The 24,597-nt window shown below is 41.4% G+C and overlaps 1 protein-coding gene across 3 annotated transcripts; it reads left to right on the forward strand.

Annotated features, from left to right (window-relative positions):
* The first annotated feature begins 5,083 nt into the window (after window positions 1–5,083).
* Window positions 5,084–24,597, forward strand: gal3st4 (galactose-3-O-sulfotransferase 4). 3 transcript variants are annotated; one of them, XM_017426991.3, is made up of 4 exons: window positions 5,084–5,292; window positions 19,773–19,889; window positions 20,014–20,314; window positions 23,276–24,597. In XM_017426991.3, coding segments are annotated over exons 1-4 (1,488 nt in total). In that variant the 5' UTR covers window positions 5,084–5,290; the 3' UTR covers window positions 24,344–24,597. The 3 variants fall into 3 exon arrangements, with proteins under 3 accessions (XP_017282480.1, XP_017282479.1, XP_017282478.1); XM_017426990.3 differs by lacking the exon at window positions 5,084–5,292 and adding an exon at window positions 6,320–6,613 and having other exon boundaries at window positions 20,017–20,314; XM_017426989.3 differs by lacking the exon at window positions 5,084–5,292 and adding an exon at window positions 6,325–6,613.

The raw sequence follows: 24,597 nt of genomic DNA on the forward strand, positions 1-24,597 counted from the left end.
CCTCCATAAATAAGTTCGTCAGCTGAAGATGTACATTCAGTGATTTCTTTCTGAGAGTTTCATTTAAATGTGTCCAGTGGTTTATAAGATATTATTGCAAGATCACATTAGAAACTAAAGGAAAATATGTTTAGTTGTGAGGGAATAGCGAAGGAAAATACAGCATTCACATAAGGTTGAGAAAATATTTCCATAAGAGCCAATGTCTTGTTTGTGTTCCAGGAAAAGTGCATGTAATCCAAACTGGATGCCCAATTAAAGAGATGTGTCCCAACTCATGTCCATATTTGGGTTTGGAATTGAGAAGTATCCCCTCGAGTCAGCCCGACCTGAAAAACACCCTGTCTGTATGAGTGTGTGTATGTAAAAGAGTTGGATAATGAATGATGCGTGATGAATGTTCGAGCCTGATTGTACGGATTACCTGCTAGGCTGTCCAGGGTGTGTTTGTACCAATAAAATCCTGATTTTCTGTCATCTGAGTCATCTCTTTGTTAAATGTTTTAATGAAGAAAACCCCTCTTCAAAACTAGCAAGTCTTTTGACACCGCAGGCTATTTGAAACACATCCAGACACATGATCATTGATGTAACCTGGGTCATTGGGTGTTTTGGGTCTGTTCAGCATAAAACATCCTTGTACAGGTGACCCTGCTAGGAGTGATCTGTCCCTGACTTGTGTCTGGGCAGCATGTGTGGATGCCTCTGGTGCTATGCATTGTTCTAATCCTCAGTAACTTTAGGGCTCTAGAAACGGACTGCTGACAAATCTACGGAAGCCAGTCTCAGTGGGGTAGCGGTAAGTTTTTCACCCCCTACTATAAACAGTCAAGTCTAGCAGGGTCATGTGCTCTGCTACTAAAGACCATATAACAAAGTCTGGCCAGTCACAAGCTGTTTCCAAGAGCCCCCTGCTGGGCTCTTGTGCTGTTGGGGGTCCACAGACAACAACAATGGTACGCTTGACTGGTTCTTCATATCTCCTTGAAGAGATTCCTAAGCTGTGTTACATTGTCTTTAAAGGTGCCTCAACATATACCACCTCTTGTACAAGCCCGGCTGAGTAGAAAATGTTATAACCTTCCAATCACTGCAGAGTCTCTTGTGTATTAAGCCCTGGGTAGTTGATTCAGTAACTATAAATGTCTGAATACTTGCTGACTTTACTCAAGACTGAATATAAACACAGCATTGTATCCCCTTGAATAGTTCTGTTATCACAATACCTTTGAGAAAAAAAAGTTGTGTAAATGCAAATGGTAAAGCGCTTCACAATACATTCAGACATTCACTCATTCACCCACACATTCACCCACTGATGGCGGTAAGCTACATTGTGGCCACAGCTTCCTGGGGCAGACTGACAGAAGTGAGACTGCCATCACACCGGCGCTACGGAGCCCTCTGACCACCAAATGTAATATTTGTTTCTTAAGAATTTAAAATTAAAACAACTGGACTTCAGTTCTGTTGCTGGCATGTTTCACTTCCCTTCCAGGGAGCTCTTTCAATGAAGAACTATGGAGTTTGGAGTTCCATGCTTTAAACTGCATGGGATGCTGTCTTTATGCAGCTTAATTCACATGCAGATTACTCTCACTGAGGCTTAATGCTCCATTGAAGGCTTTGGAAATTTGAGAACTCCTCCTCTGTGTAAATTTAATCTTTCTCGCTTGGCGTAAATGTCTTCCTTCACCATCTAGTTTCTCTGTTCAAAATTCAAACATTTTGGTGCCCAAAGAAGTCCCCCTTGTCCTTGCGGTGTAGGTGCATAATCTCTGAATCAAAACAGGAACATGCAATGTTTCATTTTTTTTAACCATACATATTTTTATAGACTGCACCTGTTAAGTATCATTCCACAACATAAAAAATTAGAAAGTGGAGGTGGATGTAAGAAGTGAAATGCTTTGAGATACCCTACATTTAAATGTGTTTGTGGCTGCGGCAGTATATGTTCAGTCAAGTTTCTCATTTGTAATGAGGGTCTGTACACACTATGTAGACCAGTAGGATTTGTGCTGTATTACCAAGCATTTGGTGGGACCTGGCCTTTCTCATTCAGACATATGAGCAGCAACACACCTCGCAGGTGCAGGGCTGGATTAGGTAGCGGATGAGTGGGTACAAGGTGAATCAGGAGCAGCTGGTGCTGTGCTACTTAACCTCCTTAACAAAGACACCAGTTAGGTGATTAGAGGCTTCACTTCTAAATTTAAAGACAGAGCTTCTGCTTGCTTACACTAATACATGCTTTACATGAGCACTGATCAGGTTTCTGTGTCTGGTTACTGTAAACCTGTCTGGTCTGAATTTCAGCTCTTTAAACACTGGAGCACACAAACAGTTTTACAGATAGATTCTGGAAGATCACTTTGTGACTCTCCCTCTCTGTTCACTCTGAAAATAGGCATTTTATTGTTGCTGACAGTTAAACTAAACTATAATATTATGAATAAATATGAATCACTGACAATACTCTCTGATATTGTCATACATGTAGAGGAAATGACTAGGAAAATGAAAAACTGAGCAAGGATCTAAGAAAGACTAGACAAAAAATGATCTACAGAAATATTAAAGGGTACCAGTGTAACTACTGCCTGAAATCCCAACATCTATCAACTTTCTTCTATAAAATATTGCATTTATTGTAATAATGTAAACTGATAAATTGTATAAGAAGCATAAAGAGCATCGACCAAAAGAAATGTTAAAGCTGCTGCCAGTGGCTCTTTAGGTTCACCACGGTACCCACACATCTGTATCTGTCCCTTCCTGACAGCACTCCTCATAAAACACCCACTACTTTAAAACTATAAGTCATTGAAAAAAAAGACAAATATTATAGGTTTTGATGTATAATTTGTCTATAGACTGAAAAGGTTTTTGGAGTAAGAAGAGCTTGTTTGCAAAAGATTTGAAAAGTTGTAGTATGCAACATCAACTCTAAGTTAAACATTCTTCCCCACAAAAAATCATCAGACTTAAACTGTGATTGTGATTCAGACATGGAAAGTCCAACCTTTTATGGTTAATTTAAACTTTGAATGATGTTTCTGCTGTGAAGTGTGTCTGAGCTGTAGAGCTCCAAACAGGGCTGGCTTTTACCACTCACTTCACCAAATCCCATTATTATCTATGGGGTTGTTACCTAAGAAGTAGATGAGTTTTATGTTAATGAAACCCAGAATGGAACCTCAGGATACCCAGAGGAAACATGCACACTGCTTCTGAAGGTAACACAGAGGAGCAATGGCTTTTGAAAGGTTTCGTAAAATGTACTGGATTTAACAAGTCCTGATCCAATCTATCACGGTCCAGGTCCCGATCAAGGAGTCTTTGGATTAATTTGGCTCACAGGACCTTTGCTGCTTTCAGCCTGGATGCCGTTTTAAGCTCTTTTCATGGTATGCTATGTGTCTGCCATTGTGACCACATGTAAATCAGGGTTCGAGCCTGAAAACAGCTCCTAGGAAACGTTACTCACTCTTGACTCAAAGAGGTAGTGATGAAAAATAATAACACAAGATGTTTTTTGAAGCCTGGAAATTGGAATGAGAATGATTGAACAAGGATCAATTCTGCTGCCAGCAGCCAGAGTAATTCCAGCTCCATTTTCCCTTTTGAGAAACCATGTTTTTCACATGTGGTAAAAGATGGGCTTGAGGGACCCAACCCCAACCCCCAACAAACAAACCAAAAAAGAGTGCAAAAAGTGAACGTCCAAGTAAAAGCAAAACCACACTGAGGATTAGGGTAAACCAACAGACAGGTGCAAACCTAAATACCAAGCCAGCCACAACAGAACCCATGTTCTTGGCACCCTCACATAAAACCAAGTAAAACTGAGCATCTAACGATTTAAAAATAAACTTCTTGAGNGGGGGGCGGGGGGGCGGGGGGGGGGGGTGTTAACGATAAAAGCTAACTCTGGTAATTTACAAAGTTAAAACTGAGTTTTAAATGAAAATAAAGCTGGTAAGGAAAAAAAAAAGCAGCAGTGGCAGTCTTATGTGAAGGGGGTCACACTTGATCCAAGTATTTCATCTGACCAGAGAAAACAATCGGCTTTCTTTGGTGATTGCTATATACCATGACAAGCACAGTATAGTGAACTCATCATCTCCAGCGTGTAGCAGAGTACTCACAGCCAGCCAAACATCAGTGGAAGCAGAGCATACTACATTCAACAGAAATGCTTTTGTGGGGAAGCCGCCAATTAACCAGGAAGTGGGTGGGGATCAACACAAATCAGACTATGTCATCTCAGCAGTGGCAGACTACTTGTCACACAGACAAACAAATACACACACAGACAATGGCAAAAAAAAAAATTCCATTCTGCGGCTGGCGATAATTAAACAAAACAGGACTCAGATTCTATTTTGTGAGGTTATTTTTGACCTGGGGCCATAATTAGAAGGCTTGGCTAGACAGTCCCCACAGACCCAAATGTGTAGTGAGGGTTTGCTGGGAACGACTGGCAGACAAACCCAGCAGAAAGATCTTCAACCCCCACCTCTGACTGAGCATTAACATCATTCCAGCAGAGGCGGGTGACATTGAATCGGAGTGGGCCATGTTCTGTGCCTCCACTGTCGAGGCAGCTGCCCTGAGCTGTGGCTGCAAGGTTGTTGGTGCCTGTTGTGGTGGCCATCCTTGAACCCAGTGGTGGACACTTCTTGTGAGGGAGGCCGTGAAACTGAAGGTGACTTATTGGGTCTTGTTAGCAGGTAGGACTCCAGAGGCATCTGAGTGGCATTACCAGTATTACCTGGGCCAAGTATTACTTGATATGATGATATGTAATCACCATATCTATGATATGATGATATGTAATCATCATATCTATGATATGATGATTACAACATCGTATCTATGATTTTGTAAATTTTGTGAATCACTTTGGTCAGCTGAGGTTGTTGTAAATGTACTATATAAATAAGGTTGGATTAGATTTGATTTGAAGTAAGCTCCACCCTCTGCTAAGATCCAGTCATCAGTGGGTTATGACATTAGAACTACTCAACACGTGCTTCCCGGCAGCATTTACTGTTAAGATGATTGAAGTGGGGAAGGTTGATGACGTTTCAGCTCTCTTTATTGGCTGATTTCTACACAAACACCTTTTCATCCTGTTGGTAGAGGTAATGCATCTGATAAACTGGTAAAAAAAAAAAAGAAAAAAAAACCCACACACATTGAACCAGAAGAATCAGAGAAAGGAATGGAAACAATTCAAGATTTGCCTGAGAGATCATTTGTTTTCATCAAGACATCCTGAAGCATGTGAGTATCATTTGAATATTGTTTGAATAATGGTTTGGTTAATGACAGTGTTTGCATCAGTATTACAGCAGGGCAAATCACACACTGACCTTGGCAGCTTTGTGATGGCCACTAAAAAGCATTTACTTTGTTGTCCTTAAGCCACTTTGTAAATAATTTAGCAGTATGCTGAGGGTCATTGTTTACAAGACCCATTTGTGCCCAACTTTAACTTCCTTGCTGATGTCCTGAGATGTTGCTTCAATATTTCCACATAATGTTCTTTCCTCATGATGCCATCTATTTTGTGAAGTCCACCAGTCCCTCCTGCAGCAAAACATCCACACAGCATGATGCTCCAACCCCTGTACTTCACAGTTGGGATGGTGTTCTCTGACCTTTGTCCTTCAAATGTAACAATGATCATTATGGTCAAAATGTGTAATTTACATGTAATTTTAGCATATATAAACTTGGGACTTTGAAGGAAGTAACTGAATGTATATCATTAGAAGTGGCCATAACAATGAGCTAAAACCAGCAGATTGTAACCATGGGGCAGACTTATTTTTGCCCCAATGAGACTGTTGGAGCTGGCTGCAGTTCAGGCCACTACCTACAGGTCAATATGATAAATCTAACAGAGCTGGTAAATTTCATTCATTTTATGGACTTGGATTAATCTGAGTCACTTGAGCCGTTTTTGCTGAACCCCCCTCCCCACACACACATAATCCAGGTTAATTAAGGCCTCAGCAAGCTAACTAATTAAAAAAAAATACATTATTTATTAAGAGGAACTACTTTTGTTGAGAATAAATGTTTTTTTATTAGGTGGTGCTGCACCCCTGACCGGTTGCGCCTGGTAAAATGGATCCTGCTGGTTCTGATAAAAAGAGAAGGCGGGAAGAGTTGGTTTGTATGGTCTGTGGGCAGATAGGGTCCGGCTGCGGAGCTTTTATTATGGTAACATCCGGAAGTCGGGGCTCCGCTCTGCTTTCAGCCTGCCGGCAGGTGGGGTCTGGCTGCAGAGCTTTTAATGTGGTAACATCCGGAAGTGGCGGCTCCGCTCTGCTTTCAGTCTGTGTCGGCAGATCGGGGACGGCTGCGAAGCTCTCTGGGCGCAGAAAAAAAAAAGGAAAGAAAAAAAGACAGACTGAGTCAGGAGCTGGGGGAACAGAAGCGTCCCACAGGGCAGGACCGGGCTCGGGGCTGCTCTGGGTCCATGGCCGGTACCGGCGGTGGAGCAGCCGAACACACAGAGATGCTCCGGTCCCTCTGCAGCTGCTCGACAACAGCCCCGGCCCGGAGTCACGGCGATGGTTTTCAGACGGACGGCCAGGTAACACTATCTGCTGAGGGAGCGGAGCCGGAGGGTGGGGGTGGGGGTTCTGGATGGAGTGACTGAGCTGAGGAGACTGGGTGGGGGGTCGGAGGGGGGAGGGGTGCTGAATGATGATGATGAAGATGATGATGATAAGGAGGAGGAGGAGGAGGGGGTGTGGGTGGAGGTCTTGGTCCTTCAGACAAAGGCCTGTTTTTCCCCCCTGATATTGTCTTCATGTGGAGGAGCCCCGTCCCTCTGCACGGCCTGTGTGTGTGTGCATCATGGCTGCTGTGTGTGTGTGTGTGTCCAGCCTCTGGTGTTAGCTCCTGATGTTAGCACCAGGCAGGTTATAGGGCCTCACAAACACAGAGTTCCTCCCTCATTCCTTCACACCCTGAGGGAGCTGTTTTTATCTCCCAGAGCCTCTGTCAGCCCCTCTACCTGAGGCTCCTCTCTGTAGAGCATCCCAGAGCAAACCGAGCTCTGCTTCCTCCCCACAAGCCTTGTTGACTAAATCTTCAAGAGGTTTGTGATAAAAAACAAACAAACAGATGATTCCAGTTGAAAGGGCTTGAAAAGTAATGATCCACTATCTGGGCTAAAAGCTGAGTTAAGTTGCATCAATGTTAGGGCTGCATAAAAATCTGCATTTTTTTTTACAGTTATATTTTTAAAGATATTTGCCATGAAACTTTCATTCAGTACATGTTCTTTGATAAATAATCAGAACAATCACGCCTTTTCAGTGGTCAGAATAATATTAACCAGTTAATCCTCCATAATTACTTAGTTATAAACCTTAACTCTCTTCTAGAGGTCACCTGATGTGGGCTTTTCTATGACTCATGCCGATACCAACATTATGAAATCAGGGCTGCTGATGGCCGATGTTATTTGTCTTATTCTGCAGAGACTTATTTCCTCATCTGAGAAACACAACGATCTAACAAATGCATCAACTTAACAAACGATAGTCAAAGTTATTAAATGGACAACACAAAATTAACTTGGACACCTAAAAAAGAGAGAACTCTCTCTGAAGTAATAAGCCAAAGTGGTTCTGCACGTAAATGTATAAAACAAGAACTGGAACCTCCTTTATATCTGAGACAAGTCCCTCTTTTTCAGAATCTGCTTCTTATTGCTTTAAAGTCAAACGGTGCATTTGAATCAACCTTTGTAAACGGTGTAAATGAATCAGCCTTTATATTTTAGTGCGTTCAAGGCAGCAGCATTGAGAGCAGTCTGTAGACAACACACAGAGAAAGGCCACATTGTTTTTAGTTTTTGGCCTTTTTTTTAACCTGGGATCAGAGTTTTGTCATTTTTCTTTGTGTCTACATAAAGATCTGAAGCTGGTGATGCTTCATGTGACTCCCAACATGTTTTTCTTTCAGCTCCCAGATATTAACCCTGTGCCTTCCCTGAAGACCAGTTTAAAAAAAAAAAAAAACCTCACACCCTCATGCATGTGACCAAAACATTCCTTTGGCGAACGAAGGAGAAAACCAGCAGTGGAAATCTGCTGGACTCAAAAGGAAGCTGAAAAGGGATGTTGTGGCTAAAACACTGAAGGTTGCATTTTGCCCAGCAGAAAAACAAAAACAGTGCATCTCTAAATAAATAGAAGGCGAGATCTGGAGAGGATTTAAATACAAGCCGCTTTATTCTAGGGCTGCCACTATTAATTGTTTTTATTTTAATTACTCAAAATTCCCCCCCCCCCCCAAAAAAAAAAAAAAAAAAAAAAAAATCATAATTCACAGATATCTTTTTTAGACCGGCAACTTTGGGATTTACAGTACACCGTGAAGCAAAACGCAAACAAAGACCTTCTAATCAAAGCGCAACATTTGGGTTTAAAGTTCCAACTCCAACACGACAAATACATAAAATACATAAAAGCCTGATTATTTATGTAGTTGATAAAAAGGATGCGTAATCAGCATGTTGTACAGCATGTATTATTGGTAAGAGCTGCAGCAAAATGGAGAGAAATGGTAGCAATTCAGGAATTTAAATCCAGAAAGAGTGAAACTATTTAACATGAAATAATGGAGACAAACATTACCAAATGTTCTTAGTTAGTGATTTAGTTGTAAACTGTGTCCACATTCACTGCTTCAGGTGTTGTATCAGGATGTGTTCACCCACTCAGATGTTTCCACTCCTCAGTACAGTAGATTTCCAGCCATGAGGCTGTTTCTGCTGCTACAACTGACAAAAAGAGATCAAGAGCTTTTCTTTTAGCATTTTACTAAAGAAAATACTGATTCTTAAAACAACAGAGAGTAAAAAGAGAAAGTAAAGAAGCTGGTGGGGGGACAGATCACAGGGGAACACAATTCGATACAACACCAGTTAGAAATAGCTTTAATAAGTAAAATATACATTTAGATTCTAGCCTAAACGTGTGCACAAACATTTATTCTGTTGCAAAAGTAGCAGACAGGCAACCTGTCTAACATCAGAGTGCATTTAGCAGCTTCAAAATCTTGTTTTTGTTGTTGTTTTTTAAATCTGTTGGCTCATCTGTAGCTCTTTGTGCCTCGTTTTTAGATGTAGAATGCAAAGGCAGAACCGTTTTGTTGTCAGCTAGCTTGACTCAGCTTTATCCACCATGACAGTTTGAATCTGCAGCTCAGGTGGAGTCTGTCTGACGTACGCAGCACAGACTGGCATTGTGGAGAAAAACTGTTGGTATTTCAGTTGATACGTTTGAGAAATTAAAAGATAAAATCATAAAAAATATGTGTTGAGTAAAAATATTGGGTCAACTTTTTGAATTGTCATGGCAGCCCAACTTCATTCCCTTGTTATGGTTATGTATATAAGCCCAGACTACATAACAAAAAACAGTCATGTGGAAGTCAGAAGTTACTTATACTTTTAATAAAATACGATTCTATTCATTTTAAAATCATTTTAAACTGCACCAATCATATTTTCTTCACCAGCAGCTCATGGTTCACCCATCTGAAGGATGTTAGTTCAAACTAAAATAATATCTTGGAATGAGAGCAAGTCCAGTCTGTCGTGACATTATGAAGTACACTATATTGTTAAAAGTATTCACTCACCCATCCAAATCATTGAATTCAGGAGTTCCATTCCCTTCCATGGCCACAGGTGGATTAAATCAAGCACCTAGGCATACAGACTGCTTCTACAAAGATTTGTGAAATGATAGGATGCCACCTGTGCATTAAGTCCAGTTGTGAAATTTCCTCGCTACTAAATATTCCACAGTCAACTCTTAGTGTTTTTTTTTAACACAGTGGAAGCGATTGGGAATGACAGCAACTCGGCCATGAAGTGGTAGGCCACATAAAATCACAGAGCGGGCTCAGCTGATGCTGAGGGGCATAGAGCACCGAGGTCACCAACATTCTGCAGAGTCTGTAGCTACAGAGCTCCAAACGTCATGTCACCTTCAGAGTACAGATTGTAAAACACGTTGCTACTTGACTCCAGGGCAGTTGAGACATGTTCTCTGGAGTGATAATCACGCTTCTCTGTCTGACAATTTGATGGACTAGTCTGGGTTTGGTTGCTGCCAGGAGAACGGTACTTGTCTGACTGCACTGTGCCGAGTGTAAAGTTTGGTGGAGGGAGGATTATGGTGTGGGGTTGTTTTTCAGGAGTTGGTTAGTTCCAATGATTGTAACTCTTAACGCTTTAGCATATCGAGACATTTTAGACAATTTAATACTGTCGACTTTGTGGGAACAGTTTGGGGATGGCTCCTTCCTGTTCCAACATGACTGAGCACCAGAGCACAAAGCAAGGTCCCTAAAGACATGGATGGTTGAGTTTGTTGTGGAAGAATTTGACTGACCTGCACAGAGTCCTGACTTCAACTTGACAGAACACCTTTGGGAGGAATTAGAGCAGAGACTGCGAGCCAGGCCTGATCTGCCCTTCTGGAAGAAAGGTCGATAATTCCCATAAACACTCCTAAACCTTGTGGACAGTCTTCCTAGAAGAGTTGAAGCTGTTACAGCATAGGGTGGCCCATTATCATAATAAACCTTGTGGATTAAGAATGACATATCACTCAAGTTTATATGCATGTGAAATCCCAAATCATCTTATGGTCATCTCTCAAAAAGGAAGTAAACAACTAGAGAATGATGTGTGATAAATGCATGTTTCCATTACTCCAACCTTCTAGCTCAGCAGTCTGTATCTTTACATTTATAAGAGCCAATTGTGCCATCTTCCCCACTAAATAAGGTTTGTGTAGAGCCACAACACGTACTGGATCCTTAAAAATATAGTGGATAAATTTAGATTTATATACTACTACATTAAGAACTTCAGTTGATGTTGCTTTGAATCACATGGATTGTTTTTAAGGTTCTAAAACAAATGGAGAAAACACTTATATACTTGTGGAAAAGAAAACGAAATTATGGAGACCTTTTTGAGTCCAAATCTTTGAAAAATAGGTCAAAGAAGTAACCCATTTAGTGATAAATAAAGCACTAGGCTTCAGACCAGTGCCCTAAAAAGAGAACATAACAAGTGAGATCAGACTCTTAATGATTAAACTGTTAGTTTATTTAAACTATTTGAGTGCCTGGCTTTTATTAGAGGCACACCTTATCTATCTATCTATCTATCTATCTATCTATCTATCTATCTATCTATCTATCTATCTATCTATCTATCTATCTATCTATCTATCTATCTGTCTATCTGTCTATCTGTCTGTCTGTCTGTCTGTCTGTCTGTCTGTCTGTCTGTCTGTCTGTCTGTCTTACACACAAAAAATGGACAGTAAGCTGCCCAAGCACCAATTCCTATCTCCAGTTTAAATAGGCTATAAACATTACTGAGGGCTGTGTCATTTTACTCAAAGTTAGAAAGGAGCTACTGCAGGGCCACATGTGGCTCCAGAGTCATGGACTAGATAAGAAAAACTGATTTATTTAGGCGATGATCCTGCCAGGTGGAATAGCATAACTTCAGTGGTACATACTGTACCTACATGAAAGAAATGCTTTTATGTTAGTCACATCAGAAGATTAGTAAGAAAGTTTCTCAAACTGCATCAGAGATATTTCACCTCACTGAAACAAACATACTGTATTTATTACAGAAACATGGCCTGTTTGTAGCTCACTGACAGCCTTCTGTGTGACGTGGCTGTGTGTGTGTGTGTGTGTCTGCATACAGCGCTGGTAACTGACATCCAATGGCAAAACCTTTTGGGAAACATGTTTTACCACTAAATGTGAACAGAGGTTTCAGAGCTGACCTGCAGTCAAATCACCCAAAACAGATTTGTGACGTCGCTGTAGCTCTTTGCCTCCCACATGCACACCACCACCACTGTTACTTAGATCAATTTTTTTTTTTTAATTTTAGTTTCCACTCAGTGCTTTCAGCTTCCTTGTTTCTTTCCCCTCAGCACACTACTGCAAATAAAGAAGATGTCACTGATTAGAAACACACCGCAGCCTGCGATCGGTTAATCTCACCTGGCTCTGTTCCCTGAACCATTACGTTATCTCTCCACTGCAGTTGCGCCTTAGACAGCCCCGCCACCACCACAGGACTCCGAATGGCTCCTTACAAACAAACGTGAACAGGCCCTTTGTCAGCCTGGTGCTCGTGAGAGATGACTTGGTCACATGCACGAAGATGTGAATGGGTGTGAAACTGACTGGAAACCAGATCCAAGGCAGCTTTGTAAGTTCTGGAAAGCTGTAACCGAAGACCCCCACCCCATTCCCTCCCATTTACAGTTTTTTTTTCTCTCTTTATGCTCTCCTGGATTAAATTTAAATACAAAGAAATCATTTGCGTGGTGGACATCTAAAAGAATACCAGTTTGTATTTTCACTTGCTTCTCTAAGCAGATAGGAGCAATAAAAGGGGAGCTTTGTGGCTTCAGTCCAGCTGCAGAGGGGAGTCAAATGGTCAACAGGGACTTGCATTTTATCCTTTCATTATGTATCTGTAATAGAGGTCATCACTGTGTCAAAAACGTAAAATCAGAGCTTACCTCTACTTTTACTACAGTAGAGTTTCACTTTTTGGGAGACATTTAAAACCCCACTGAACATTATTATTCACCAAGGTAAAGTATTTAATCAGTGCTGCTGCTACTGGTTAACCCACATTGAAGAATGCAGCTTGAAGAATGCAGCCTAATCTTAGTTTATTCATAAGACTGTGACTTTGACTCATGAGTAACAGCCAAAATGGCAAACTAAAGCTGCTTAATAAAAAAAAAGTGTGAGAAGCATTTTCTGTAGGGACTCAATTTAGACATATCAGGCCTCTGGGGACATTGTTTGTCAATTCTGATGAACTTCAATTCATATTTATAAAAGTTTTTTCTATAAAACACTGCTGTTTGCTGAGGAGAGACAATTGATATTCGCTTGCCTGACAGGCCATAATTTGGGGCACCTAAAAGCTTCAGAGCAACTCTGCAGTCTTATTTGAAGCTGCTTTCTTCGCACACATACCAGGAGTTTCATTCACCGTGAGTCACCCTGGAGGGTTTTTTCCTCCAAAGGGAGGCGGGAACATTACAGAGAGGCTAAGTATCCGGCATGTTGCTTCACTCCATAGGTCGCTTTGACTGACGCCATCAGCTTATGTGCACAGGGTGTTAGCCTCCATGTCGGAAGACAAAAAGTATCAGAGCAACCCACAACTTATAACAGCGATATTTATTAATTTACTGAAGCTGATGGCCATTAAACCTGGAAAAAATAATGCAACATGAAGGTAGAATATGTTGAGATGATAGAGCCAGCAGTGATATTGGCAGAAATGTAAGTTATTGCACCACTTTTACCCTATGAAGACGTGCATATAAGGAATGATTCAACTCGACTGCCGTCAATTTCTTGTCCTGATTTTGTAAATTATCTGATTTTCAACCTGAGCCCAATCATCATGAGCAAAGACCTCAAGGCATCCAAAAGTCTCCAAAGCTACAATTATTACATCGCTGGTTGGGTGCAGGAAACCGGCGTGGTAGTGAAGACTGGTTCCCAACCTAGCAGCCAGGGTAAACGTTGTGTAAACTATGCAGCAATCTCACTGAAAGTTGTGGCGCAATGAACAGAACTTTCTGTTATCAGAAGAATCCATGTAGCTGAGGCTGTTCATTCATAATGAAAGTGGAGAAGTGAACTCACCTGTAACACAATGATCTGAGCTAATTCTCTTCTTCTTGAACAAGATTAGTCAGCCACTGGTGCCTCCTCCGCTGGGACAATCTGATGTTTGTTCTCCTTGGTTTGTCATGACTGCAGGGATTTTGCCGTACAACTTTTTATCTCTGTCAGCCCTGTTTGAGCAGCCAAAACGGACAATTGTGGTTGAATGAACACTACTTGACCTTTAGGCTGCTCCAATGGAGCTTGACCTCCAGTATGGCACCTGGACCATGCACAAACTGAGCAGTATATAGGCTCAAATCAAGTGTTAATCGGGGGGGCTGTATTTTAAAATCATTGTTTAAATATGTTTGGCACATGGAGGATCTGGTACAGCTGTCAGCTAACTGATGATGCAGCAACACTCAGTGGAAGAATTGATAAAAGAATAGTTTTATCACCTAATGAGGTCACTGTATTTTTGGATCACTCGCTTGCTCAAAGATGGCTCCGCCCATAGATTGACAAAAATGTTCAAAAACAAACTCGGTGAGGAAGTAAATCACCATTTGTTGTGAGTAAAATTGTGTTTTGCATCGTTATGCAAATCGGGGCAATAACACATGGACTCTTCCAGGCAAACGTTTATAAAAATATTTTTGGTCAATCAACGAAAAGTAGCTGGCGAATGAAGCTATTTTTGAACACTCTTTGCAGTGGGTCGCAGTCACGTTGTTTGGAGTTTGAACATGTTCGCAGAAGTTTGTGTGACAAATTTTCCCTCAGAATAGCCACAGAGATAGTGTGTGGGGTGAACCTGGGTTTTGTTCTGGGGCTCTTAAGTGTTAAGTGTTGTAAATAAGACTCCGCTATTTCCACACCAAATTTGAGCTCAGCGTCTGTAAAATTGAACGAGTTATAGTCATTTTTCTGCTTTGGAAGATCAGTTGTCTGTTACAGCATTCCTGAATTGTGTTGACTCCAAAAATTAATCAGTTTTAGATGCACATCCAGTGGTCACTTTCTGACAGTTTCATTGAAATTCGTCCAGTGGGTCATGAGATACAGTATACTGGTAACAGACACACACAGGTAATGATGTTATCATCCGCCTTCACTTTTTGGTGACCAGTGATGCTTATTAAAAATAAATAACGTATTTCACATTTCTTTTGGGTAAAATATGAGAATAATCTGTCAACACACACTAGTCTGAATGCGTGTGAGAAAAATAAATCATTCTGGATGACAGTAAACCAAATTCAGTCTTCAGTTATGACTAGTTCTAACTTGCCAAGAAACTCCTGCGGTCTTTTCAGTTCAGGCCTTGTGCCTGTTCAGGACCCAACTGGTTCACATACCGACTAAGGTAAAAACCAGATATTTAACACTCTCACTTTTCTGTTCAGTCACGGACTCTGTTGGTAAAATCTGTCAATCTTAAGTCTGATTGAGTAAAAGGAAATGTGTCATGTTCAAAGTGAAACACATTCTCCGTCCTGACTGTTAACCTCTCTGCCACTCATTAAACCATCCTGATAATTTACACCTCTCACTGCTGTGAGCCAAAGCTAACGTTGTTCACTTTTCAACCCTGTCGGCCCAATTGTGTTTTTTTAATTTTGAACTTACTCCATGTTCAGACCTTCCTGCAGCGCTTTTCTCTGTTTATGTTAGAGCTGTTTGTTATGTTTAAAAAAAAAGTTTTATAAAATGGGTTAGGATAATTGTTGGTGCAGAAGAAGCTTTAGAGGCGGGTAGCCTAACAGCTTTATAAGGCCTGGGGTGATTAGCTGATTTCATAATGATCAGGTGAAGTTAGAAACATAGACTAACCCATTCCAGTGACTAAGATCTGTCATTCAAGATTGGAAACTAGAAGCAAAAAACAAGGGAGACGGGAAGGATTGGAGTTAGGGCTGGGCAATAGGACCAAAAAATTATTACTGTGACATTTTATGGCTTTAAATAGGTAAGTGGCTCGGACTTGCATAGCGCTTTATCTCGTCCAAGGACCACAAAGAGGAATAGTTTTTGCCTATTATACTGTTTTGTTTTGGGTGTTTTTTGATTTTCTTTGCTTGTCTGGAGCAGAAATCAAAATTGAAACTTCAAATTTGATTGATTGCACAGCCCTAATCAGAACCTGACACCTCAGAACTGTGTTAAAGGGCCAGCTCATGTCACATAGAGAGCAGTCATTATAGGCTTCTTCAGTTTAAAGTGAGCAGCCTAATGTGACCAGGGGCCTCATGTGCGAAGGAGGCTTACACACAAAAAGTGGCATACACCCTTTTTCAAAAATTTCTGATGGGTCAGTGATGAAATAACAATGCAAACATGCACATCCTCACTCTAATTTAATAGCTGGCTTCTACAGGTTTTGGCCCATTTCCGGCATTTGGAGGGCATGTTGACAAACAATGATGTGAATATAAGTTTTGGGCACAGGTAAGGGATATACAAGGGATGTTGCTGTGGCTCAGTGGTTAGCACAGTCATCTACCAACAGGAGAGTTGGAGGTTCAATTCCACCAATATGCAGTCACATGTTGTAATGTCCCTGGACTCAACACTGAACCCCTAATTAATGTCAGCCATGTTGGTGTATGAGTATTAGACTCTACAGAATTATTTATTAAGATTGGCTTTGTAGAGTGCTGTGTGGATGGTTAAATGAGGGCAAAATGTGTGTTGTAAAGCAAAAGAAAGTGAGATTTCCTGTTTAGCCAGCTTGAGCTGATTTCCTTGTTAACTTACAATAGGTAGCAAAACCTGTTCACTGATTCTGTTCTCAAAGCTGCAGTGTGCACTGCACTCCCAAACTCAAGAGAAAGGTATGTTTTGAACCCTAAAAGACCAGCAACTCTCGCCCCCTCACCTCCCAGCTCTACGCCACGCTTTGCAGGCCTGTGAACGCACTCACACTCAGCTGAGAGTGCTGTTGAGCAGCCGCAGTGCTTTTAAAATATAACGGCTGACCCACGGGTAAGAAAAAAATTATTGCTATGCATGGGAATTTAAAAAAAAGAAAAGTATTCACTGCATTATTCTTTTTCTGCCTCTGAAGTTGCAGAAGCAGAAACTGGCAGCTGCTATTCTGCCATCTTTGCATATTCTACGAGTGCCTCTCAGTACAGCAGAGCTCTGTGGTAGAATCTAATGCACACACAATGAGTGCACGATAACAGTGCACGCAGATGTGGTGTGAGAATGAAGATAGGTTGACTGTCTAATTAATTTTGCCACCAAACGTGGTCTTGGCTGAGACTTTTTTCAAACTGTAGCTAAAATACAAATTTATTTTTCCTACTTTTTGCTCACTCCACCTTCATAATACCTATCAGGATGTGCAGACGTAGTTAACATACATGATCAAAGAAATTATGTAAACACGATTGCCCACTGCAACTTTAATGATATCCCAGACAGACAAGTAAGACTATAACGATATTTGCAGTTTTGCCATTTTTGATTTTGCGCATATGAGATCTTGAATATAGTCAGTATATCACCCGGTCCTAATTGGAGCATAAGGTTGGTGTCGAATAGTGATGACTGGCTGCCCGGGGTATACAGTGTAGTCTCCACTGCTGCATATTTTTTCTTATTTCAAGTTAGGCTGAAAAAGGTTTTAGAAGACAGTGCATGGGAGGAAACTCCAGACCAGTGAAGGTTTGAGAAACGATGAATTAGAGGCGTTTCTTCAGTTTTCAGATTCCTTTAAACATCTGGTAAATGTGCTGGAAAAATGTCCACTGCACTTTTAACCTCTTGCCTCAGTGTGATTTTGATCCTGAAAGGGGAATTACTTTTTGGCAGGTGGTTTTGATGTTCTTCTCAGTCGCTGTATTTCTCTGTGAGTTTCTGGTGTTTAGAAGAATGCGTAGGGATGTATAAAACTTAAGGAAAGAAGCAGGAAATTTTTGATATTTTGGGACTGTCACCTTACCACGAGTGATGCTTTTAGTCATGTTTCTATGACTCACCCAGATTCATTTCCTCATTTTGCTTCTTTGACCTGGTTCCAACACATTGCCTCTGATTTTATATAGGCTCTTTCACAGGACACCTCAGGCCGGGACTCAGGCACCTTTTGGCCGTCTCGGCCAGGACTCTGCGGTTTACTCTCATCTGCAGGCGAGTGGTCACTCTTTCAGAGATGAAGATGTGCACATCCTTGATAGAGAGGAACGTTGGTTCGAGAGAGGAGTAAAGGAAGCCATCTTTGTGAAAAGAACCCAACCGTAATTAAACAGGGACAGAGTCCTCTGCGTCCAACTGTCCCCCTCCTACAGCCTTCTGTGGATATCAAGCAGCCTTCAGGGCACTAACAATTGGTTGTTAGGCTGATGGTCCTCTTTTGCATGTGAACAACTAGTTTTAAGTGTCACAACCAGCTGGTTGGTTCACTATGCAAAGGTGCTGTTTGTAAGGCTGAATTTGCACGCAGCTCCTCAAACTGAAGAAGTCTTTTGGATAAAAGACAAAACAATTCAACACAAAAGAGCCTGACCATAGGACTTGACTCAACCTTGTGGGATTATAAAAAGCTGTTAGTCCTCTGAAAACTGAACCACGCTGACAGCCGGCTGTTTTTGACTAAAATGTTTTTTTGTTGACTGAGTGTCCAAAATGTACAGGTAATGTTCATTTGTTTTTGTTTACATTCTATATTTTATGGAGAACATTTTAAGTAATAACATTCAAGATGTCTAATTCAATGTTTTTTGTTTACCCCCTCAACCACATTTCTAAGGGCTGTGAGGAGGAAAATGAAATGCTTGGAGATAAATATATACTGTATAGCTGAAAGTAAAGTTAGATATTTTCCAAGCTAAATTAAAACTGGTCACATAAAACAGTATTTTTTAATTTTATTAAATCGGTTTTGTGTTAAGTACACACACTGTAAAAAAAATCTCCTTATAGACAGTTTTTACACAGTCACAGCTTATTTTATGATTTCTGGAGATTTGTTTGATGTCAAACTAACCTTTAAGCTGCCTAAAATTTTGTAACATTTTTTGCAAACAAGATCTTACTTTTACAACTTTTACACTTTATTGGTTTATACATCAAAATGTATGTGTTTCTGTCCTCTTTGACCCAGTTTGTGTGTCTCTGCTATAGATCCCCACAGACTGCAGAGTGACCCAAACTCTCACTGACTTCCGTTGTATCTGAACTCAGAATTTGTTTTCAAAACTGGAAGTGATGGCTTTTTATAACATGTCACATTTCCTCCTTCAAAAACTGTAGAAACAATAAAAATAAAGTGTGACCACCAAAATAATTTGCTGCTCAGTTATTTTTTTTTAAAGAAACAAGTTGCAGTTTTTGCACAGCAACTGTTTGTTTGAGGCTCAGATTCTAGTTTGTCTTTCTGCCTGCCTAAAATGCAGCTGTGTGCTGCCCCTTCCCCTCAGGTATCACCATGTCATTCTGTGACTCAGCAGATTCTTTCGTCAAAGGATCTTTTATTATTCAACGGATTCTTCTTTGTTATAATTTTCCATCATGGCCGCCGCCATAAATCCTGTCAAATTTGAACAACAATAGCAATTCATGATACAGATCAGTATTTCCCTGTTACCTGCCAGCTATGTACCCCATAATTGGTGGGTACCAAGTACAGGGATGTATATGTTGTGTACCCCATTAGTACCCTGTGCGTGTTATGTATTTCTACCCTTTTAAGTTGAAGAAAATTGAATAGGATCCTTTGTAGATGTAAGGATTTAAAGAAAAAATACTTAAAGGTCAGACAAGAACAGATTTTAACCAAGCATTTCAAAATAAGAGTCTAGGCCTGTTATATTTTAATTTGTTACAAAAGTAGGTCCCAAACACCTATTGGGCTTTAGAGAAGAAAGATGACTGATGTTGGAGTTTGGGCCAGTAGTTGCATTCGTCCTCTAAAACATTTGAGTAGAATTATTGCTATTACTATTATTTTAATTTTATTGCTCATTGACTCACGTGTCACAGTTTTCCTGTTTGTCTGTGTTTATCCGTCCTGACCTCTCCTGCTCCTCTCCTCTGTCCAGGATGTTGCGGAGGCTGATGTGTGGACGACTGGGTCCAGTTTGGTTGTGGAAAGCACTGCTTCTTTTTGTGGTCATCGCTTTTGCTGGACAGCTCCTGGGAATAATCTTCAACAGGAGGTATGGGATTACGTTGGATATATTTTTGGTTTATATTGTAGCTGTAGTTGCACTCCAGTTTCTTAGGAACAGTGTCTTTAATTTGTAGGATACTCTCTAGTGAAGCCGCTCTTCTGTTCTCCAGCAGTGTCCAGCCAGCTACACAATCCATCTTCTCCTCCCCTGACGCTCAGGGACCCCCTCTGGGGTCCTGTCAGCCCCACACTCACATCATGTTCCTCAAAACCCACAAGACAGCCAGCAGCACGGTGCTCAACATGCTGTACCGCTTCGGAGATGAGCACAACCTCCGCTTTGCCCTGCCGCTGGGCTACCAGCTGGGCTACCCGCTGCCCTTCAACACTCACAGGGTCAAAGGTTATCGAGGTCCCAGAGCCATCGAGTTCCACATCATGGGCAATCACATGAGATTTAACAAGCCAGAGGTAAGTTATCCACTGGAACCACAATGACATCCATGGGAGAAAGAAAAGAATAACGGAGTGGAATCTTCTGATTTGTGAGATGTTCAGCATATCTGCTGGTGATTTGGAACATTCCTCCTCGACTGTAATGTGCTCTGTTTTCACCTCCCACGTGCTTTTGACTGGAGTTCAGCAGAGTGACGATGATAGCGATGATACCATGTTCAGTTGAATGAAATCATAAAACTGGTGTTTAACTTAAGATCTTTTCTGTTTAAACATGGATTAGAATCAGCTGGACGTTCCCGGCAGCCTCAAAGCTCCCATTCTCATTTTCAGCTGATAAATTGTCACATGACTTTACTTTAAACAAGCTGCTCTGGAACCGGGGAGGACTACGTCTCCCACGATGCTTTGGAATGTGACATTTAACTCAAAATTGTTTTAACTAGAAGTCGGCTGATGTGTGTTTTTCTATGACCGATTCTGATACCAATATTTAGAAATGAGGACTGCCGATGGCAGATGCTTCATGTGACTCCATGATGTTTGTCTTACAGCTTCTAGCTTACGAACTAGCTGCAGATATTACACTGAGCCTTCACTGGAGATGGCTGGGTAAAATGTTTCTGCAAGGCATGAAGCTTTGGTTCTGCCATCAAAATACAATTTAATTTACTTTCTAAGTCAGTTATTCTCTTGTTACAAAATATCAACACAGGCGTTTGCTCATATTTGCAACACTCCACAAGATAACATCATAAGGAAATGCTTATGATTAGATATATTTATTCAGTAATATCAGTGCACAAACCCAAGTGCATTTATTTTACAAAACGACTCAATTATTAACTCATATTCCTGCTGTTTTATTCAAACTATGTGCTGCATTTATGATGACCACTGCTTGCATCAGCTCCTCCGCTCGAGTGCAATCATGTTTTTTTTAACATTTTTTTCACTGTGGTTACCAACAGGGAATCTGTGAGCAAACTGCAGCAGCCCCTTCGCCTCACAGAAGAGACGTTTCTGTTCTTTATCATTTCTCTGAGCGCAAAGCTTATCACTGATCATTTTCCAGAAATGAGCCCACAGACTAATGGCTACTTTCCTGTCTTACTGTAGTTCTTCAATAGACCAGGCTGCTGGTCACGTGTTTCAGTTTTGCGAACAGCATCTGCGATGCTGCTCTGCCCAAAGATATGCCTGTTTTCAAAAACAGCAAAGTATGCCTGGGCACGGCCGATTGCCGATACAAAAAAAAAAAAAAAAACGGCAAATATCGGCCCATTCATCGGCCGACCTCTAGTTTAAACATGGATTAGAATCAGCAGGACGCTGCACATTAAAGCCTAAAGGTTTTCTCAAACACCGTTAGACAACCTGTCTAACTTCCTTGAGTTCATTTAAGATAAAAAAAATGTTTTGTTTTCTGGCGGGTCAGCAGTAGCTTTGTGTGTGCTTCATTTTCAGATGTCGTAAGCCTAGGAAATCCTGCAGAGCGAACAAACCAGTTTTATTGTCAGCTATCTTTAAGTCCTCCCATACTTTAGAACCATTGAAAACTTTTATGACCTTTTTATAACCCTGTAGCAGCCGAGGGTTCTGATTTATAGAACATTAGGTATGAGGTTTTGACAACCTAATGATAGCCTTGAGCAAAAATACCACCGTTTCACAGTATTACAAATACAAAATAAAGGAAACAATGAATAATTGCTTTTGTTTGAAAACAGAAATGCAAATACTGTTACTTTTACTGCCTAAATAGTGTTAACTATTGCTTAATGATAATTATAGGTATATTAATTAGTGACTCTCCAGGAAAACAGGTTGCGTGGTAAAGAGGTGAAGAAGAGAGTCCAGGCAGGATGGAGTGGATGGAGAAAAGGTTCAGGAGTGATTTGTGACAAAAGGGTGGCAGCAAAGGTCAAAGGAAAGGTTTACAGACAGTGGTGAGAGCAGCCATGTTGTATGGTTTGGAGACAGCGGGACGGACAAAAAGACAGGAGACAGAACTGGAAGTGTCAGAGCTGAAGATGTTGAGGTTCTCCTTGGGAGGGACAAGGATGGACAGGATTAGGAATGAGGTCATCAGGGGTACAGCTCAGGTTGAAGGACTGGGAGATAAAGTTAGAGAGGCCAGACTGACATGGTTTGGACATGTCCAGAGGAGGGACAGTGGGTATATGGGTAGAAGGATGTTAGAGACAAAGAGGAGATATATGGATGCAGTTAGAGAGGACATGGAGGGAGTTATAGTGAGGACAGAGGACACAGAGTTAGATGGAGGAGGATAATTGCTGTGGAGACCCCTGTTGTAAGTTGTAATCAGGGCAAAATTGTTCAAATTCTCCAGGATTTACGGGGGCAGCCATGGTGGAAGAATATGACAAAAGAAATACAGTCTGAGTCACTGGTTGCAAGTGTGATTCCTTGCTTTTCTTGGAAGCAGAGGAGGAAAAATACAGCAATGAAAAAAAAAACAGCAAAACGATGAGTTGAATAAATAAATCACTAGTTATGAGCAGCAAAAGGCAGTTGCATGTTTATTTTTTATTTTATTTTTCAGCAGCAAGGGACTTTGAACTGCCTTGTTTCTGAAAAGTGACATAAATAAATTTGACTTGACTTGTTTTTAGTGTTTTATGAAGGAAAACCAGTTTTGAAGAGAAAATTCTGAGATCAGAAACAATAAAAGTCAATGAGAGTTTGGGTGTGCACACTCTGCACTTTGGGTGGATTAGAGAGAAAACCACACATCCTGCAGCAGAAAGTACTAAATCAAAGACAAAGACTTTTAATTAAAAAAAAGAAACAACAAATTACAGCCATGCTATGAAACTATTTCATTTACCGACTGAACTCCCTGGCTTCCTTTTCATGATTTTTTTTTTATTGAAGGTTATATTACTGTTGTTAAATTCCAGTAGTGGATGATGTTTGATGAAGTTTTTTGTTTACTTGTGTTTGGATCTTTAGGTGGAGAAAGTGATGCCTGCAGACACGTTCTACTTCTCCATCATCAGGGACCCTGTGGCTCTGGCCGAGTCTTCCTTTGCCTATTATAAAGAAGTGGCTCCAGCCTTTCGGAAAGCCAAAGGGTTGGGGGACTTTGCCGATGACCCTAGGAAATACTATGACCCTCGTCTTCGTAACAACCACTACGCCAAAAACCTCCTGTGGTTTGACTTTGGCCTGGATCACAATGCTAATTTCTCCTTGGCGTTGGCTCGGCGTGGTGAGGACCTGATCCGAAAGACCTTTAAGCTGATTCTGGTGTCGGAGTACTTTGACCAGTCGATGATTCTCCTGAGACACGCTCTCTGTTGGCCGCTGGATGCCGTCGTCTCGTTCAGCCTTAACGCCCGACAGCAGAAGCCCAGTGGCAGTGGAGGAATGAGTGGGAGCTGGGTGGGAAAAGCTGCAGCTGGCGTTGGCTTTAAAGGTGTAAATCAACAAGCAAAGGGGCCCCCGAATCTGTCGCTAACAGAGAATCAGCGGGAAAAGCTGCGGCAGTGGAACTCTTTAGACTGGTACCTGTACAGAGCCTTCAACAGGACCTTCTGGGAAGACGTCGACAGGTTTGGCCGTACCCAAATGGAGCGAGAGGTAGCTCTCCTCAGGATGCGTCGGGAGGATCTAGCTCGGGTTTGTCTCAGAGATGGCGGGAAGCCCGTAGAGGCGCACCGCATCCGAGATAAAAACATCCGGCCTTTCCAGAGCGGTCTAGTGAAAATTCTCGGCTATGAGCTGCAACCTGGGCTCGACAACAGCACTCGGACGTCCTGTGTGAGGATGATCAGGCCCGAGATCCAGTACAAAGACTTGCTGGACTCCAAACAGTTTCCGCAGCTCGCTGCCGCCCAGGTTCCACCAGGCCAACAGGGCCAGGTCGTGATGGTGGCGGTTGGTGGAACGTTTTTAAGGCAGGATGCAGCCAGGAAAAGAGAGACTCCGGAGGAGGGGATGAAAGACTGGGACGGAAGCCGTTTATTGAGGCGGAATCAGACTTTAATACGAGTGCACGGAAAACGAAAGTTTAGATAGTTTTACCTGTGTTTGTTTACATGCGTAAAGAGACATCTGTTTCTGCCTGTTTTCCTCTCAGTTGTACTTGCTGTAATTTCTTGTTGGATGTTTTTATAGCCGTAGGTAAAGGATGCTTGTACTGTTTGTGGGTTTTTTTTTTTTATATGAAGATTTCTCTAAATATGGACAAGGCCTTGGTATCACTGTATGTGAAAGCAGACACATGGAAACTTGTTTTCAGCCACAATATTAAAACCACTTTTTTAACTGCG

This window comes from Kryptolebias marmoratus, linkage group LG7, assembly GCF_001649575.2.
Source record: "Kryptolebias marmoratus isolate JLee-2015 linkage group LG7, ASM164957v2, whole genome shotgun sequence".
NCBI lineage: Eukaryota > Metazoa > Chordata > Actinopteri > Cyprinodontiformes > Rivulidae > Kryptolebias > Kryptolebias marmoratus.

Bases quoted from the DNA above. Each gene is read 5' to 3' on its own strand.
- gal3st4 (XM_017426989.3), top strand. From the start codon at position 6,591: ATGGTTTTCAGACGGACGGCCAG. The intron at 6,614-19,772 runs GTAACACTATCT...TCCTCTGTCCAG, and splicing joins GTTTTCAGACGGACGGCCAG to GATGTTGCGGAGGCTGATGT. The intron at 19,890-20,013 runs GTATGGGATTAC...TCTGTTCTCCAG, and splicing joins GGAATAATCTTCAACAGGAG to CAGTGTCCAGCCAGCTACAC.